Genomic DNA, 19,122 nt, shown 5'->3' on the forward strand with positions numbered 1-19,122 from the left:
AGGGAATCCTAAAGCCCCATCTTTTCTTGCTTGCCTGGCATCTGCTTGTTTTCATTCATTCCTTTGAGCGCGAAGACAACTACAGCTTTACAGCTGTAGCGCCCAGGTATTCATCTGCTCTATACTCTTTTGGCTAAATTGAGAGAATACAAGCCTGCAATTGCATCATAAACCTCGGGAAGCCAGGACCATGTTCAATTTGTAACCCACAGAGAAAAGATTGAGATGTTAAATTAAGCAGAGTATTGCACACTGTTGAACACAGGCCTGTCATGGGAAATTTCATAAAAATACTCAGTAAAGCTCTCTTTCTCTCAGGAATAAGTGTTTTGCCAATAACAGTAGTTATAATTAAACCTTAAAAACAAAAAAAAGGTGGGACTGCTTACTCCTCTTCCATCTGTACATATTCCGATTTCTCTACAAGTAAGCATATGAACTGAAACTGCAACAATAGAGCGCCATACAATCAATAACGCATTGCAAAACGACAACTTGATCACACAAAAGGTTCAATTTTACCTCTGAAGGTTTTGTTAAAAATAATGAATGGCTTTACTGAAGCATCAGAGAGCTTGTGAGAGGTACTGCAGATGTTCTCACACAGAAACTAATCTTGAATGCCTTTCATTGGAGAAAATCTGGATAATGTAAGAAATTAAGCAGTTAGCAGAAAATAAGCTCAGAGGAATAGCATGACAGTCCAAATCAAATAAAAACAGGACAAGATATATAACTGACATGTTTGCAGAGCGGGGAAAACAAATCACCTAGCAGTAACAGCAGTGATACATTAGCTCATTTTTATTGCCTTTGTATAAAGAAAAAATTGTATCAACCATAGATTTTTATCCACCATGACAGGAGTTCTGCAGGGAAAAACTACAAGATGCAAAATATATACTACACATTTTTCTAAAGAAATATAAATGCAACTATTTTAGATTTTGAGACCATTTAAGGAAAAAATGCTGCTTGAGGTGTTAGTATTTCTAGGCACACAACACTAAACAAATAGCAATTATGAAGAGAATGTCTTCAGAGCCCTTCTGCTCATTTGTTTCCATGGCAATTTTGTATTTCTATTAATAAGTACTTACAGCTTTGAAGCCAGCTTCTGTCTGTTTAATTTAACAGAGAAAATCTGCTACAAACCAGAATACAAAGATAGAATAACTTGGAATAAAATAACTTTTGAGGAGAATACTAAACTAAAGCTTTTAGTATATTATATTTTAAAACATTATGATAATAAAGTATCTAGATAAACATACTACAATAGACAAACTTAATTGTCTCGCAGAAGGTAGGTGTGAAAGAAATAAAACCTGGTATCCAGAAAGTGTTTTTTGATTTTTTTTTCAAATATCCCAGAATACTTATAAAAAACTCAATACCTTACAAACATTAAAGATTTTTTCCTTTCTTTAGACGTGCAACTTTCCACCCTCCAGTTTGGAACTGAGGCATTTCCACAAGTGAGGAATTGTGGAGAGAATTGCAATGCAAAATTGATTTACATCCCTTAAATTTACCAGTTTTGGACTGAATAGTTCTACAGTGAAGGTATTTGCATGGCACCTGCAACTAGCTGCTGTTATTTGTGGAGTTTATATTATTTTACGCCCAGATTACTTCAGCTGATTCTTCATTTCTTCATATTTTTCCTGGTAGCCCTTGAGAATCTTCCCACATTTGTCTCCTTTCCTTTTACAGGATGTCGGTGACTGCAGACCAGAAATTCTTCCTTCCGCCAACAGTGAAAATCTTACTTCGCTACAGTACACTTGGGAACAATTTAGTCCCACTACAGAGGTGTTAGAGACAAACACAACAGCTAAAGCAGTATGGGTTGGACAGTTTCCAGAAACTGGTGCTGCAGAATTGTACATTTGCTACCTATCTTTCAAAAATGTGTTATTTATGTTTGAGTTAGAGAAATGGAAGTACTGCTTAAACAAGAAAATGAGGTAAGGTAGCTCAGAAAAACATCTCCAGAAGGACAAGGAGGGGGAAAAAAAAAAGAGGACTTTAAAAGGAGACAGGAGACAATAAGGGATTGCGCTGCCACCAATTTCTTGGAAACTGGTAGAGAGCTGAGAAGGATCCCAAACTTTACACCTACTTCACAAACATACCTATCTACATGTACTTTCTGCTTTCCAACCACAACCTTGAGTTCAAAATATTTTAGGTTCTCATATCCTTTATCAATAGCAGCTGGTCAAATTTTAAGGCAAATTTTTGACTACTCTCTAAAAAGAAAAAAACAAGAGAGTCCACAGAGCGGTTTGATTCAGTCTTGTATGCAATTTAAACCTTACAGTGTCTACAGTTCAAACCTGACTATAAGCGTAAGAGGAAAAAGCAGGTCAGAGTTTTCTCCTGCATGCAAGAGCAATCACAGATGACTGGTATCTGGATAAATGAGAATGTATGGGGATATCAGCAACTAACATCTCCTGAGGCATTTTTTCTTGGAGGCTTTTTCTTTCTTCTCCATGGCAAAGTCTTTCCCGGTGCTCCAAAAACAGACTGTCTTCTGGAGCTCCAGCATATATTCCAGCAAGTTCTGCATTCTGAATAAAGAGATTCCAGTGGTTAAAGGCTGTCAATGGAAAACTCATCTAGTGGTAATGAAACAATAAGGATAAAATAATAACTGTAAAAACTTGTGCTATTGCTTGAAAAAAATCATAGAACAAATGCAAATTTAAGAGGCAAATTACAAAAAAAGACCAACTTCTGGAAAGAAAACTTTGACAATACCTTTCAAAGGATCCTCCATTAACACATATGCAAGCAAAGGTATATTCAGCACTTAATGTAAAGAGTATACACCCTGCAATTGCACACACAATCTGTTAGTTCCTTTAGAGAAATGGGAATTCAGCATCAGCTGACCTGTACACCTTTTGAAGTATGCAAACCTAACATGTTCATAAATATGTATGTAGTCAGACAATCTGAGTCTATTTAAATTAAACAAACAAATTTTACTTCTGTGCTTTGCATATCTAGGTTAATTGTAGTAGTTATTATGTCTCCATGTACTACACAATGCTGGGACCGCTTTACTGGTGGGAGTAGCAACTGAAATCACATACTTATAAAAATACTGACAGAATTTTGGCCTCGGGTAAAGAAAATGAATCAAAATATGGATTTGCATAGTGTATATTTCTTTGCAAAGAATCCTCTACTGAATGAGAACAAACATAAGTATGTTTTAAACAAGAACGCTGATATATCCAAATACAAATAAGCATTCTAAAGTTTTCAAGGTAAGAAACATTTTTTTCCTTTTTATTTAATGATAGAAAACTGTTGTTGCTTTGCCTTAATTTTGCACCTTAAAAAAAAAATCTCTAGGCTGAAATCAAAAATGACCAACTCTGACGTCAAAAGAAGTGTCTTGAATAACTACTTGTTTAGTGTCCCCTTATATGACTTCAGATATGTTTTTCTCATTTTCATTGGTCATCAGTATTTAGGTCTAGATGTTTCTTTTTCTGGAAGTATTTTTGGCTAGGACATACTAAACCAATCATAGCTGAGTCTTCCTTCCTCCTTCCACATCTTTGAAAAAGTGTCATCTGCCAGCACTGCAGATAAGGAGGTGAGAAAGCTTTAAATATGTCCTTTCTGCAAACTGGGAAACATTGTTCTGCAAGTATTTCCCAAGGCTGGCAGGGCATGGATGAGACAGAACGCAGTAAATCCAAATTATCAAGAGGCCATAGTTCCTACAATGGTTCCCACTGTGTGCAACATGCTCGCCAGCTGCCTACTGAATCAAAGAGGTAGCCCTAGAAAATTGCAAGCACTGCCTCTCTCCGCCAGCTTGCTGAATTCCTTAACTGAACTATGATGTAAAAGTTCCAAGACTGGATATTTTCAGAATCACTGAAGGACCAGAGTAGTTCAGATACAGATCTGTATCTTTGAACTGTTGCTGACAAATAAGAATTAGGAGTAAGAGAAGGGTACCTAATAAGCCCTTATTTGCTGGAGCCACGAATACAATTCTCCTTGCATCAAGAGATCTTGAGCTTTAAAGGAGTGCCTCTGGCAAACTTTTCCAGACATGGAAAGAGTGAAAGAAAAAGCAAATTTTTTTCCATGTCAGAGCAAGAGCTGCATGAAGGACATCAGAAGTTAAGGGGATAAGTAATGAGGGCTGTCACAGCCAAGTATTATGATAGATTGAAACAAACTATCTTCTGAAGAAGGTGTTATTTTCTCAGTTGCCCAGTCGACCCCTCCATGCCTCTTTTTTTAATGACAAAGTACAAGGAATTCAATTCCTCCATAACAGCAAGTGGCATAATTAACAGTCTTCTTTTCCTTTACCTTCTCCATCATCTTTATATCTTACCATTGCTGTTTTTCCCTTCCTCTCCCTCTTTAGATCTTCCTGACGCTATCCAGTCCTCAACAAATCTATCTGTATATGAGCATCTCTGCATATGTGACCAACTATCTGTCTCTCTTTTGGGAAGTTGGACATTTCTGTATCTAGCTGTTTCTCATAACAAATGAGTCACAGTCCAATAAGGCCTAGAGGAATTTACTGAAACGGGGCATGAAGTTAACAATTTCAGCTTTCACTCCTCTGCCAGAGATTACTGCTTTCACAACTGTTCAGTAAATTCTGCTAGGAGTGTTTTTGTACAACAAAAGTAATCTCAGAGTGTGCGTGTGTACACATATATTATATATATGTAAACATAATCCTCTAAAAACTTGAATTATTACTGTTTTATTTTCAATTAAATTGGGGGGGAAGGAGCTGGCAATTTTTGCAGATGTCCTTCTGTCCTGAAAAACCTGCAATCTGAATCAGGGAAAAGAAAGCATGAAAGATTATTATCACTTTTTCCTCAGAGGTTTCAAGGGTCCTCCAGCTCCATAAATAATAATTCATTGATTGTTAATTTGCTAAACATTACCACTATACATACTATTCAAAATGTCTGAAATAGTTTTTTTTTTTTGCTGTTTTTTTCATGCCTCAGCGACTCTGATTTCTCAAATGAGTATTTTCCTGTTGTTATTTTTTTGGCCAATGTCACAGAAACCTTTTAATTTAACAAAACTCAAAGTAGTTCTGCTAATTTTGGCTTCTATCCTGTCCACTTTCCTTGATCTAAGTATCAGACTTGATATTGTATTGATTCCCACATTCCTGGAGTGCCTTGATAGATATTCCCAAATCTTTTTTCTCTATTATTTTTCTACCTCTAATTGTGGGCTACAAAGAATCTTCTAACAGCTTAATTTTGGCCCTCTTTTACCACTCAGGCTACTTCCTTGTCATTAAGAAACCAGAAGTATTAATAAGTGCACTCTCTCTAGCCTATCACAGAAGTTAGTTTACCCTAATCTTGCAGCTGCTTGGCTTTCTTGGTAAGAAATCAAGCAGAACATTTTGAACAGATATACACTAAAAAACATCTTCGTCTCCTCCACCTATTTTCCCATGTCAGATTTCACATTTACCTTGATGCTCTATAACTCTGGCACTACCATTTAAGACTCCTTTATCCATAACTGAGATAATTCACATCTTCACAATATTGTTTGAACACCTAATGCTTCTGCTCGGTTTTTATTTACCTCCTTTCACCTTTACTGCAAGATATTCCCTAAAACTTTCTGAATACTCAGCATTTCTAAAACATTGGACTATTTTTCTCAAAAGCAGAAAAAAAAGTTGCATCGTTTCCAACTGTTCCACTATCTCCCTTCTTTCCAGAACCCAGTTCAAATTGTACCCTACCCACTTGTTCTCTAAGCAACTAATTTGTTAACACTTTCCTGAATGGGTCAACAAAGAAACCCACAGAAAGATAGGATTAAGTAAACACTAATGTTTTGCAAAGTGACATAACAGAGAGAGGAAAGTAATTTAAGAGATGCTGGCAAGTGTTTTAGTTTGGATTTTTTTTTAATTATGCAGTCAAAATTAAGAGAAACAAAATATAAGATTTAGATGTGTTTTAGATGGTATAAACTTCAGGACAGAGTGTCCTGTCAATAGCATCAAGATGGTACAGAGAGAATAGCAGAACACTGCTGTCTGGCATAATTTCTGGAACTGAACTCCATATGAGTTGCTGCAGATACTCAACCCCTTGAAGGCTGAGATATCTATGAAGCAGCATACGGCAGGAAAACACTTTCTGGTCTCACTACCTTTAAAATGAACTTCCTGTTCTTCATATCTTGTTTCCAAGGCATCACATAAAGCTCTGGGATCATTTTGTGCTTGCTTGAGAATTTTGGCAAATGGCAGTTAACAAGCCTGGAGGACACAGAAACATTTTAATGAGATCATCTGATAAAGTTTGAGAGGAAAACTAGTTACAGTATGAGATTCAAATGTACGTGGAAGGGGAAGGAGAATCTTTAATATTTTAATTATATTTAAAGCAACAATCCTTTCATGATCCATTGCAAAACTGAATCATATAAATAAAATACCATTCAATTTCCCCATGATACCAAAAAGCATTGTTTCCTTATTTGAATTTAGGACATAAGGAAGAAAAACAAGATTGCACACAAACAAGCCTTGTGTTTCCAAATTAAAGCACACTTCTGTCATTTTCACTATCTGCTTCAGGCACAGTACAGCTGGCTTTGCGCACTCTTATAGCTTAAGAGATGGAAAGCAATATTTGTCATGGCAGTATAGAGTCTGCATTTGTAATAATTTTGATGCTTCAGTCATGTCTGCTCACCAGAGAAAATTCTTAGGAATAAAAGAATATTTTGTTTACATTTGGTCTGTAAAACATCAACTACTAAAATCCAACAGCCAGGAGTACTGGTTCCCAGCCAGAGCACAGCCCACACAATCCCGTTTGGTCAAAAGCCAGAGATGACTATCACTACAGGGTTGCTATCTCTGCCAGTACCAGCTTGGGAGAGACTTAGCAGGTCAAACCTACATGGGAGTTGAAAGAGTAAAATCTCTATCCTTACTTCCTGCTTCTTATTCCTGGCTAGTTTGGGGAAGAAAACAAAGAAGGAAGAAAGGAAAGTTGTTGGATGAAGATGATGATCGCCAGTGTGTCCCTACCAACACCTTCCAGCACGTTTGGGCAGGTGCAGACAACAGAATCAGATCTATAGCAATACAGGAACACGGGAAGCCAAGTTTTCTTTCTTACCTTTGCGTATCTGCATCCGTCCCTTTGGAAGCCATGGGGGCTGCAGCACTAGGCTCCAGGGCTCCAGGCTCCAGCTTCAGGACTGCCCTGCACGCAGCTTTGTGATGCAGGCGCCGCTGGGCTGACACATTCCAGTGCGGCAATGCACGGCCCAAAGACCAGGGCCAAAGCCTGTGCCAGGCTGCGCAGAAGGGAGCCTCAGCCCTGCAACTCCACCAGTAAACGCAAAGCTTGGCTGTAGCACTGCACAAAAATGGTTGCTGCTTAATGTAGTCTTTGATAATGAGAGAGAAAAAAAAAAAACTTGTGGAAGGGGAATGAATTCTGCTCGTTCAATTTTGAAAATGCTTCCTTTTGAAAGGACTATGTTGAAAGCCAAAAAAAAAAAAGGAGAGAAAATACTTAAGATGGTCACTCAGTATCATCCTCCTTTAGTTAGAGAAGGACTTTATACACTGTTCTAGCAACCTTATCTGGGAAATCAACACTAAAATACCCAATAATTACAAAAACATAGTCCTCATTAGCAGCAAATTACATGACAATAAAAAAGGTAATTAAAACACCATGAAAATTTGCTGACAATGTCTAGAAAAATTCTAAGGGATTCCCAAGGAGTTCCCCAAACCAGTATCAAATGCTGCAGTCCCAAACTAACTGAAGGGTGCAAAAACTGTCTCCTTTTTACAGGAGAACCAGTTCAGTATGCTGATCGTCATAGCTTTGCAAAAAAAGATAATCAAATCAAAACCTTTTGCTACATCAGTGGCAGGAAACGCTACCAGCAAATGTAATGCTTCACAGCTGATGAACAACTTCTTAATAGAATAATTCAGACACATCAACAGAAAGATCAAAAGGTCAGATCAACAGAAAGGTCAAAATTCTCAAGTAAACTGAATTTAGTAAAGCACATAATGGAATATGCTCTAAGTTTAAGAACTTTCTCCAAATTTTTTAGTAAATACCAGCTGTTGAGTACAGTTCAATACTGTAACTATATTAAAAGTTTCTAGTGACACGCTTCTCTTCTGAAACTGAAGGACTCCCAGGTGCAAAATTTATGTGCAGAAGTTTGTTGTCAGGTTTGAAAGTGAATTCATTCATTAATATTTCAGAAATATTTTATATTGGAAAATAAAGCACATATAATTCACAGAAAACTTATTAGGGACAAAGTATTTTAGACATCATACATATTATCAATGTCTCACATATTCTTCTGTTATGGTCTCAAAACAATGTGCAACATAAAACAGTTAATCTTCAAAACTTACAAACTACACAACAGTCTTCCGCATCAAGTAAAAATTATTTCCCTCTTGCATACTGTTGTTTTCATAAGATTCAGCAAAGTTAAAAACTTTAGAATTTCTGTGAGTTTATACTACTTACTTCTACCGCATACATGAGAAAGAAGCATGGAAACAGGAATTGCAAGGTAAAGGATTTATACCTGCATATAGGGTCTTGAGCAAATGTACGCTTGAGGGGAATGCAAATTAGTATGGTCTAACGTCTCAGAAAGAGTTCCATTATGATTGATTCAGAACAAAGATCTGTTCAAGTTGTGTGTGTTAATTATGGAAAAAGCTTAGACACAGCAGGTAGGAAGCTCAAACAACTTATAATATGAAGGAGTAAAACCTGCAGTAGTGGTTTACAACATATATTGCTCAATAGAGCTTACTTGCAGGGTTGTTATTCAAAGGTCATTCACTATTAAAATTTAGTTTGTTTCAGAAACCAATCTGCTTTTGCAGGTCTTAATATTACAAACACTGCTATTCTTGTCAACACACTGCCACACCAAGAACACAGGAGCTTTTATGTCAAGACTTAATATAGTTAAGTTTCTGCTCAACTGTAATTAGAAGCAATCCCCACTTGATTATTACTTTTTATGACTTTGTTAGCTTCAACAGATTAAATATGATGTATTTGGTTAGAATACAGACTTAATTCCTTAATTCCTAAATGTAACGTGGCTAAAAAGTTCCTAAGGAATAAACATGGTGAAGTAGAGCTGTTATCTAGAAAACCTTAACAACTTTTGAGGACACAGCAAACAAAATAGGACAAATAACATCCTTCACACTGTTAAACTTACTGAAGAATTATGTCATTTTCTTTAGCATCAAGTATTTCCCATATTTCTGCAACTTATGAAAACAAGAAGTCATGGAATTATAATAAAAGGTTGATTTAATATATTTTAGAGAGACTTTATCATCAAGTACACTGAGAGCTAAAAGATCTCCAAATCGTGAGCATTATCAATCTCAATAACATCTTCTGGTTCCATCTTTGCTTCATGATGTCCTTCCTGTAAATCATCCAAAGAAGCCAGAGCCTCGTTTGTGTCACTAGCAAAAGTCTCTCGAGATGCATCATCATATTCTTGCAGGTTAAGCCCTTTAATGGCTTTTTTCATCTTCTTTCCTAGAACTTGTATTCTCCTCTTCTTAGCAGCCTTTTTGTTTTCATACTCCCTTTGGTTTTCCAGATAGAAGATTTCCTTGAAGAAAGAAAAAAACCTGGCATATTCAGTTTAGTAGTGTTTGCTAAATAAAATGTAAATAAATGAAAAAAATCTCTAGATATTTAGCCACTTTTTTATTACAAGTACTGCCAATATTTAATATTATTTAATGTTTAACAATACTTAACTAAGATATATATTATTTAAAGCAGAAGTATGATTATGGACTGCATTTAAGAAAAATGTCCCATGAATTGTTCTACAGCTACATAATTTCTCAGTGATTGCAAACTATCATGTAATTAAGTTTTCATTTTCAAGAAATATATTTTTATTCCGAGTTGCAAAAGAATTTTCTTAGAGATAGGGTGTACAGAAAACAGGGCCAAAAGGTTCTATGACACCTTGTACAAACTTTCCTCCAGAACTGAAATTTGAGTCCAAGTCTCATAATCTTTACTCTCAAACATGTGAACCTCATTTTCTCTACTGTAAAATACAACTGTTACAAGTTTCCTCTACATTTTAAGGGACAGAAGATCATGCAGCAGAGTTAAGTGTTGCTACTTGATTTTTTTCTGGCTTAGTTTATTAAAAAACTGCATATGGAAAATATTAATGCCTTTTTTCCCCCCACCAAAAGCTGCAAAGTCAAACATTAAGGACATATAAATCTGGGAGAGAGTTGTGCACATGACAACCTCTATAATGACAGGAGTGTATGTACTTCTTCCATAGGACTCCTGTTTCATTCTGTACACCAAATGATGTAAACAGTGAAAACTGTTGCCTCATTAAAAACACTTTCCCAAATCAGCAAGAGAAGAATGAGGCACTCAAATACAAGGGCAAGAGGGAAAAGTGGAAGAGTAGTTTTGTTTTTGTTTTTGTTTTTTAAGATGGGGCAAAGACTGATCAAACTCAGAACTTTGTGCAACCTCTGTAAGCCAAGAAAGTTCTTTTAAATATACTACAGGCACTCATCATTTATGTCGATTCCTCTCTCAAATGCAAAATGAGATGCTGGGATGATCTACAGAGTGAGAAATACCCAAATACAAGTGAAGTAAATGAGAGTCATTCTTTGAAGAATGATCTATGAAGTGGCAAATACCATGAAAAAACAAAAGTTATCTCAATAGAATGAAGAAAATATCATCTCAGATTACTTCATACTCTAAAAAGAAAGGCTGTAATATTTATAAGCTCACCAGACTGAAGTGGTGAACATCACAGATTTGGCCAGTGAGCAAATAAGTATCGGTTCAGACCAGAATCTGGCTTAAGAGGAAGTACAGCCTAATGCTATAGCTGCTACAATGAATATAGGACAAAAATCTTGTTTTGGAAGGACACCATCCAGTCCATGTACAATGAGGCAAAGCTCCAGAGGAGAAAATACAATAGCAGATAGTTACTATAAGGCATATACAAATCAAGGAGAATATAAGATCTCCTTCAGACTCTACAGTTTCAGCATCCCTGGACAGTTGTGGTTTTTTGTTGTTTTTTTTTTTTGGGGGGGGGGGAGCAGTCAGAGCAGCTGGCAATACATAAAAGCAATTCTCTTTGTGTAGTAGGAATGGCAATTTGCCAACTATATTTTTTGCTAATATTTTTTAATATGAAAAGTTGGTTTATTTGAAATATACTTACTTTGAAATAGAGTTAAACTTGCTAAAAGTTATAGAAAGGATTCAATCAGAACATTTCTAGTTAAACAAAAAAGACAATTTACTTTGGACAATCATTTATCTGACAATTTTACCTTGATTTGTTCTTCTTTGATGCTAGGTGTGTTCTTCAGCAAATTTAAATAAACTCCCCCTGGTGTTCTTCTTCTCGTACCATTCTTCATAAGGGAAAGTGTAAATTATTAATTAAAGCAAACTTAAAATGTAAATGTTGATATAGAAATATCATCTAAAACAATGCTTCGTATTGAGACAGAATCCAGAAATCTAAGCTCTGTTTTGTTAGATATTACATAGCAAGAAGCCTGGTCAGTTTGTGTTTCTGACTAATCTAGTCATAAAAAGGCCAAGAGTCAAGTCTTCTACATTTGGACAGGGAACATATGAGGTTTCAAAAAATTTGTTTTAGAACACTAAACCAGACTGCTGACCTAGTAGGTAATCACACCATAGGGCTTTTTTTTTTTTTTTTTTTTTTTGTAAAAGGGTGGGGTGAGTGGGATTGGTTGGTTGTTTTTTAAAAACTGTTCAACTACATACTAAATCTGATTTGGTAGCGAAGGAGCTAAAGGCTAACAGAATTCTAACTACTCTCACAGCTATCTGCAGTAATGTAAATTTTAAGGTAGATATTCAGACCATTCCTAACACAGAAGCCCAGTAAAATGCAAAAAACAGTTTCACAAATTTATGTAAAATTTAATTTTGTGATATTACATCTAACAATTCTACAGCTTATCTGTATGTGTACAGGATTTTGCATTTCTGCTTGAGAGGTATTAAATACAGTATGTACTTTAAAGCCTTTCCCCATAGCATAGTAGTTCCACGCTTCAACAGTATTCAATGTAACATGAGTAGTATGATGCATCATAGTCAAGCATGAATGGACTCAACTTGAAAAGCTCTGTAAATTATGGGTGTTTATCATGCTATTATTCGATTACCCTTTGTGATACATAAATAGTATATAAAATTGAACTGTTACTTCAATGCCCTGATACTGTATTAAAGGAGATACTTTTGTGCTACACAACAAAATAAAATACATCTCAAAAGTTCTAAGAACAGGGAAGTTCAATTTTAAAGCACATTCTTGCAATACTAGACACCATATTCTTTTATCATCCTAGTAAATACCCAGCCAAGAGAAACAGCATACTTTATTCATCTTTCAAATAATGTACTCTGATTTCCACACACCCCCCCCATTACTGTACTCTGTACTGGCCAAATATTCTGTGCCACTAGGAGATGTATTCTTTCAGCTCTTTGGTACATACTTGCTGATAAATACTTTAATCCTTCAAGACTATTTTTGCTTTTAAGAGAAGTCATTAGCTGAAATTTTTTTTTGTGATGATAGAACTTAAAAAATGTACATACAAGTGCCTGAAAGTATTTACTGATTCTTGCGCTGAGGCTCATTATTTAATAAAAACAAAAACATATGCAGAATTTGATAACCTAACCAGTAAGTATAGCATTTTTACTATGACTTGTAACAGAAATCAGTACTCACTTTTGCTCTACAAATACACAAGACAAATTTTATAGCCAATAGTCCAATATTAAACCTTACGGGTTCCCTCTTGAATGTTACTTTTCAAATGTGACATTACAAGTACATAGTATTTGGACTTCTGATGGCATGCTGATTAACCTAGTAAATAGGTCAGTGGTGTCAATCACCCACCTGGCTTATTGAAGTAATGTGGCCAGATGCTACATCTGGATCCTAAAATTATAAGCCTTTATTCAAGCTTGAGACCTGTATTCTTAGTTTGTGAAAGAAAATCCCAAGGCAAGATAAAGTAATCAATGTAATGTTAGCATTGGAATTAACTATTGATTTTAGCCCAAAAACTTGGGCAATTTCCACATTCATTCATCTCACTGTTTACTCAAACCCTCCTGGAAGATTATATTAGCATTTACTGTTAAATGATTTTCATTGCTCAGACAAAAGAGTCCTGGAGGGGTGACAGTAAATTAATGCATGAAATCTGGGAAAACCTGTCAAATTTAAAAGTTATGCAACGTTATCACATAAGTATTCCGCAAATAGGGAAATCTCCTAAACCCACAATATCATATTTTTCTTACCACTATGAACAGTCCACCATTTTGTTCCACTTCAGCTGTTTCCATAAGCAGTTCAATAGCCTTCCTCTTTCCAATTATTTTCACTACTCTGGCAATTAAATCTTTCTTTGGTTCACAAAGCCTTTTGGGAGGGGGGAGAAAAAGTATATTTACAGTCAGTAGAATTTCTCAAGTAAAATTGACCATGGAACATTAATAATGAATAATTTATTCTTTGGGATAGAATGCATTTCAATATGCTTCAACTGGCTTCTTAAATCTATTTTCAAAATCCTGAGCTTCTGAGAGACAATAATATATATATAGAATGCATTTTTATAATTTGTTTCAATAAAAATTGAGTGATTGTTTTCCCTCTATTGAAGTGTGAAAAATTAAACCAAATGAGAAACAGCAAAGACCTGTACAAACCTCTGAAAATACAGTATTACAGTCTGCTGTGCAAGATGAACTAACTACACAAAGGAGTTGTTGTGAGCATAAAGTGAGCAAGGAAGTTAGGTTACAGTAAATGCAAAATTGAGGCTATCTGCATTTAATTAAAAGGACAGCACCCTTTACAGTTAAATCAACAATTAATTGGAAGCATTAGTGAGTGTAACAGTTCTTCCGTATCTTGTGCAATTCAGACAAGCCTACATAATAATAAAAAAGAAACAAGTCCCTTGAGTAATCTATGATAACCTATCATATACAAACAGTTCCCCCGCTCCCTCCCCTCCCCCCCAAAAAAAGACCCACAGCATTACTGAGTTAAATTGCATTATTTTGTTAGCAATGATGTCCTGGGACAGAAACTTTCATCAGCCTGCATGAAGGGAGAGGCTTTTATGGCCTCAATTCACTGTGCACAAATCTGTACTTCCACTGGACAAAAAAGTGTAAGCCCACAAATCAAAACCACTTTTCCGGAGCAAGAGTTAATACTCTAAATTCTCATATTTTATTGACACAGCTTCTAGTGATGCATAGACTTAAGCATTATAGCTCAGTGGTTTCAAACTCTGGGGACTAACAGACCCCCCCCACCAACTACCAAAATTTGTTGAAAACCATGGAACCTAAGAGCTTCAAGTAACATTACCATGCTACAAAGTTGTGTCTAACCTTGGCACAGGCCACAGTTACAATAGCAGCAAATGGTCTCTTCAGACACCTATGTTTCATGTACGTAAAGAATCTTTGAATTTCAGGATTTGTGCTCTCCAAATCTCTACACAGCCCAAGTCATCTATAACCTCAAAGATCTGTGACATCCACTTTTTCATGGAGACCACAACAGAGGTCCATGGTTGTCCACCTTCAAATCCACATTCTTCATCATGGGGTAATACAGCTTTACCTAGAAAAGCCACTACTAAATCTATGTCATGAAAAACAGTATTTTCCTTGCCAGTGCTCTCAGGTAAGCAAACCATTCTGGCAGATCTTTTCCAAGAAAATTCAGTGTGTTTTAACTCTCCGCATGTAAAACAATTAGACTTCGTCAAACTCATTGTTTCAGAGCTAACCTAAAAGGTTTTCAGAGATGATAAACAGTATTACTGGAGGTTTCTACAGATACCAGCTGTGATGCTACATTTGTAACCCAGGATTCTGGAAATATGCGCAAGGCATTCATGCCTTTCATAGTTTGGTATGACATATAACATTTAGTTGTAAGAAAGTTTTTTCCAATATCTAAGGAAGTGAAGAAATACTGTATTAAACTCACCGATAAGCAATTTCATCTGCCACTTTTTCCTCAGAATCTTCTTCTGTTATCTCATACCTTCCTTTATAATTCATTTCTTGTCTTTCACCTAATCTATCTTTTACAGGCCGCTTTCGTTTGAGAAAACCATGTCCATTTTCTTCCTCTATTGGCAATGTTTTCTTGTCATCATGCATGTATTCATCCAACTCTTTATCTAAAGTCTCTACCTCCTTTTGCTGAGCTTCTTTCATTAGCTTTTTAGCCAATAAATAATTGTAAGTCTCAGACTGCCTGCTTCTGTCAATACTACCATCCATTCCTAGAATCCCAAGTTCAGTAGCCACTGCATCTTGACTCTGCTCCTGAAGCACCACACCCCAGATATTGTTGACCTTCTTACCACCTGGAACAGTTTGCTTTTGCTGGCTCTGGGTGAACTGAAAAGGCTCAGATTTAGCAGGAGGAAGGTTGAAACATTTCTGCCGTTTTCGTTTCCACAGACAGCTGTCGTCATCAGATTCAGAAAAGCTCTCATCACTTGAGTCCACACTTTTGGTTGTCCGATAAGGGACACTTGGCGCACAGGATGAAATGATACTCTGGAAAGGTCTGACTGAATTATTGCCATCATGTGAGTTCTGAAAAAGTAAATGCCTATTAATCCAATTACTCCTGTAAAAAAGACCTATCAAGTCATGTTAAAAATTTGATTATTTAAACAGGAAAATTATTGATTCTGACTAATGTGACTAGGCAGTCCTCTATGAGCATCTTAAGGGCTGCAGATGACAAAAGCATCTTACGAAACTTCTGTATTTTGTATGCTCACACATGAAAGACTGTAGCATGGCTGCTACAGAAAACATACATATCATGAGTAACTAATCTGACTTAACCAAAGTTACATTAAGAAAATAAAGTTAAGATTATTAAGAAATTGGAAAAGCTACTAAAATTCCCAAATAAAACAAGTGACAGACACAAACAGTAGTTTTAAGACTCAAAGAATAAAGCATCACAGCAACCTAGCAGAAAATTTTGTAACGTTTGAGAAGTGAATGTTCTCTCTGGAGTCTCACCTTTCAGAAAGGGGGTCTGGACTAATGATTTGTAACCACAATAGTGTTTACACTATTGCAGTGTATCAAGAAAAAACAAAACAAACAAAAAGACACCTCGGATGCTGTGCAGACATTGGGAAGCTAACAGCATATAGTGATTCTGATTCAATCAGGACAATGCATAGTCAGCTAGAGAAAATAATACCTCATAGGTGAAATATGTTGTTTGTGTGATTTTTCTGATTTTTTTAACCAACAAGTAGCTATAAGCTCACCATGGCCTGTTCTCAAGTAGGACACAAGAAAAAGGTTTTAAAATACTTTACAAACAAGTCTCATTGTTATAGAAGTATTCAGAAAAGGCTAATTCCCCATTTTTCTGACTGGCAGTCTAAAATACCAAAACAAAACCTGCTCAAAGCTGCATCATCTGTCAAAGCACCATGGTTAACATAACCCAGAATTCTTATTCTCAATGCACAAAACTTTGGGTCATGCTTCTGTACCATTCTACAGTAAGCATTTTTCTTGCTAATAATTCTAGTGTTCCCCCTAATGACTTCCTGTCATGAAGTTATATAATATTTCATGATCTTTAAAAATAGTCTTCTCTTCTTTCAATCTTGGGTTAAATAAAAACCTTTATTTAACCTTACTGTTCTTTCACCAACATTATGACACCATTTCCTTTTTTCCTACTAGAAGGCAACAGAGAACACAAGAAGTCTTTGGCCTATTTTAATCACATTATGAAATACAAATCTCTAAGTTAAAATGTATTCAATAACACAAAATAGTAGCACACTGTTCACAACTCCACAAATTAAAAAATATATATCTGTAATCTCTTTTTGTGCTACACATCTCAGAACTACATTACAAATAAATAGAAGTAACTAAAGAAAATAAAAATCCTTACATATACAGTGTAATACACTCATTTATCATATTTTGAAGTCTTTTCCTGTCCTTGTACTACCATAAATACCTCATATAACTTCATAACACAACTTAACAGGAAAACTGCAAGAAACACTGGAAAATAAACAGCATCTCTTCAGCAACTGATGCATACAGGAGTTTTAAATGCAAGGGAAAGCAGTATGGTATTGATAGTTTTCATATGTTTTTAAAGCTTTTTTAAGGCGTTTTTATTGCCTTTTCCTGAAATGACCAACCACAACACAGAACACACTCCTTTGCTCATCAAATCCAAAGCCTAATAAATCCAAAAGCTCCCCTCCCCCCAACACACAGTTTTCCCAAATGAACAGGCATCAGAAGGACAGGCTAGTTCCCAGATCCAAGGCACGAAGAAAGCGATTATTCTTTAGGAAAGATGTTTCTAACCCAGTTGTTTAGGCTCCAGCAGGGCCCCACCTCCCGCAGGACACGGGCATCTCCCCAGCTCCGCTGTCCCGGCAGAGAAAGCCTGCAAGCAGCTCATTCTCGAGCGAGCACCACCCAGCGTCTCCCAGCCCCTCGAAGGAAGGCATCACGGGCACATGGGAGGGCCGTGAGCCCGGCCTGCGGCCCACCTCGTGCGCTTGTGTGTACCGGTGGCGGGGCGGAAAAACGGGGAGGGAGGGAGGCTCCCCGTGCAGCGCCGAGCGGCGGCGCCGGGGGCGGCAGAGGCGGGCGGGGAAGGCCGGGCCGGCAGCGCAGCAAGCGGGGAAAAAGGGACGAAGCGTGCGAGGAGAAGGAAGATAGAGGCAGGGAAGGGGCTGGGCTCTCCCGGTTGCGCCTTCTGCGCCCAGCTACTAGGGGCTGCGCAGCCGCCGCTCCCGGCCGCCCGCCGGTCATGGCGCTGCGGCGGCGAGGGGGACCAGGACCGCGGGAGCCGTCAGAGCCGCGGGAGCCACGGACCCGCTTCATGCCCGCCTCCGCAGCCTCGCCTCCCTCACCTGCTGCGGGTTCCCGGGAGAGCCGGCCCCAGCCATATCAGAGTCCGAGCCGGAGAGCTCCCCGTCCTCCACGTCGCCCTCCATCCGCCGCGCCTCCAGCGCCATCTTTCCGCCGCGACGCCAGAGCTCGGCGACTCCCGGGAGGCGGGGGCGAGCCAGGAGGGCGTGGCCGCGACGCGGGCGCCCCGCGCACGCGGATCCCTCTCCACCAATAGCGAGAGCCGCCGGCAGCGGCAACCCCTCCCGGCAGCTATGGCGGAGAGCGCGTTGCATGTCGGGAGCGTCGACGGGAGTGGGAAAGAGGGGAGGTGCGCGCTGCGCCGCCATCTTGCTGTTCTGAGGGTGCTCCGTCCTCATGTCGCGGTGGTGTCGCGACGCTGCGCCAGCGTTTCGTGCCGCTGTTGTAGCATGTTGTCTGAGCGCCGCCGTTACGGAAATGTCTGGGGTGGCACAAAAAGGCGGCTACAAAACAAAAATCCCTTGTTAATTTACACAAAAATTCTGCTAGGTCGCTTTACCACAGGCCTGCGTGGATCTGGCAGGGCTTTGCTCGGTGGTCAGGGGCTGCGCAGGGCCCTGCTGCTCTAGGCACCACAGCATGGAACGCCTTTTATCAACGCAAGAAGCAGCATCTTAAAAGCTATTGCATTAGCAAGGCAGTAAGATGGCCCATTCTGATCTCTACAGCAGATTCTTGAGGTATTGCTCTTTCTTTGACATATATTGTATATTTAGGTGGTGGGGTTTTTGTCCTGTGTCACTCAAAGTAGAAAACTCTAGAAAGAGAAGTGTTTTTTGCATCCCTCCATAAAGCCCTACCCCAGAGCTCTTACTAAATGTTCATTGTCTCTGTTTTTCACCCAGAAATGGGATCATATTGGGCTGTTTCACATATCTTGTGAGTGACCTGATCTGAAACAACAGTTATGCTCGCTCCCTGCTACCCTGATAATTTGGCATTGTAGAAATGCTGGTCCTGTTAAAGGATTGACCTTTCAGGA

At 38.0% G+C, this 19,122-nt stretch overlaps 2 protein-coding genes across 4 annotated transcripts; both read right to left on the reverse strand.

Annotated features, from left to right (window-relative positions):
* Window positions 1-806: 806 nt before the first annotated feature.
* Window positions 807-8,239, reverse strand: SPMIP10 (sperm microtubule inner protein 10). The gene is made up of 3 exons (XM_067316599.1): window positions 7,179-8,239; window positions 6,199-6,307; window positions 807-2,579 (listed from the first exon to the last, which is right to left on the reverse strand). The coding sequence occupies exons 1-3, from the start codon at window positions 7,211-7,213 to the stop codon at window positions 2,373-2,375; spliced, it is 351 nt and encodes a 116-aa protein (XP_067172700.1). The 5' UTR covers window positions 7,214-8,239; the 3' UTR covers window positions 807-2,372.
* Window positions 8,240-9,365: 1,126 nt separating this feature from the next.
* Window positions 9,366-18,284, reverse strand: PHAX (phosphorylated adaptor for RNA export). 3 transcript variants are annotated; one of them, XM_067316596.1, is made up of 5 exons: window positions 18,122-18,282; window positions 15,175-15,794; window positions 13,461-13,581; window positions 11,429-11,512; window positions 9,366-9,696 (listed from the first exon to the last, which is right to left on the reverse strand). In XM_067316596.1, the coding sequence occupies exons 1-5, from the start codon at window positions 18,224-18,226 to the stop codon at window positions 9,427-9,429; spliced, it is 1,200 nt and encodes a 399-aa protein (XP_067172697.1). In that variant the 5' UTR covers window positions 18,227-18,282; the 3' UTR covers window positions 9,366-9,426. The 3 variants fall into 3 exon arrangements, with proteins under 3 accessions (XP_067172697.1, XP_067172698.1, XP_067172699.1); XM_067316598.1 differs by having other exon boundaries at window positions 9,583-9,715; window positions 18,122-18,284; XM_067316597.1 differs by lacking the exon at window positions 11,429-11,512 and having other exon boundaries at window positions 18,122-18,284.
* Between the last annotated feature and the right edge of the window lie 838 nt (window positions 18,285-19,122).

The sequence above is a fragment of the Apteryx mantelli genome, chromosome Z (assembly GCF_036417845.1).
Source record: "Apteryx mantelli isolate bAptMan1 chromosome Z, bAptMan1.hap1, whole genome shotgun sequence".
Taxonomy (NCBI): Eukaryota; Metazoa; Chordata; class Aves; order Apterygiformes; family Apterygidae; genus Apteryx; species Apteryx mantelli.

Bases quoted from the DNA above. Each gene is read 5' to 3' on its own strand.
- SPMIP10 (XM_067316599.1), bottom strand. From the start codon at position 7,213: ATGGCTTCCAAAGGGACGGATGCAGATACGCAAAG. The intron at 6,308-7,178 runs GTAAGAAAGAAA...TGTGTCCTCCAG, and splicing joins ACGGATGCAGATACGCAAAG to GCTTGTTAACTGCCATTTGC. The intron at 2,580-6,198 runs GTAGTGAGACCA...CTCTTTATTCAG, and splicing joins ACAGGAAGTTCATTTTAAAG to AATGCAGAACTTGCTGGAAT.
- PHAX (XM_067316596.1), bottom strand. From the start codon at position 18,226: ATGGCGCTGGAGGCGCGGCGGATGGAGGGCGACGTGGAGGACGGGGAG. The intron at 13,582-15,174 runs GTGAGTTTAATA...CCCTCCCAAAAG, and splicing joins GCAGATGAAATTGCTTATCG to GCTTTGTGAACCAAAGAAAG. The intron at 11,513-13,460 runs GTAAGAAAAATA...TCCCTTATGAAG, and splicing joins ATGGTGGACTGTTCATAGTG to AATGGTACGAGAAGAAGAAC.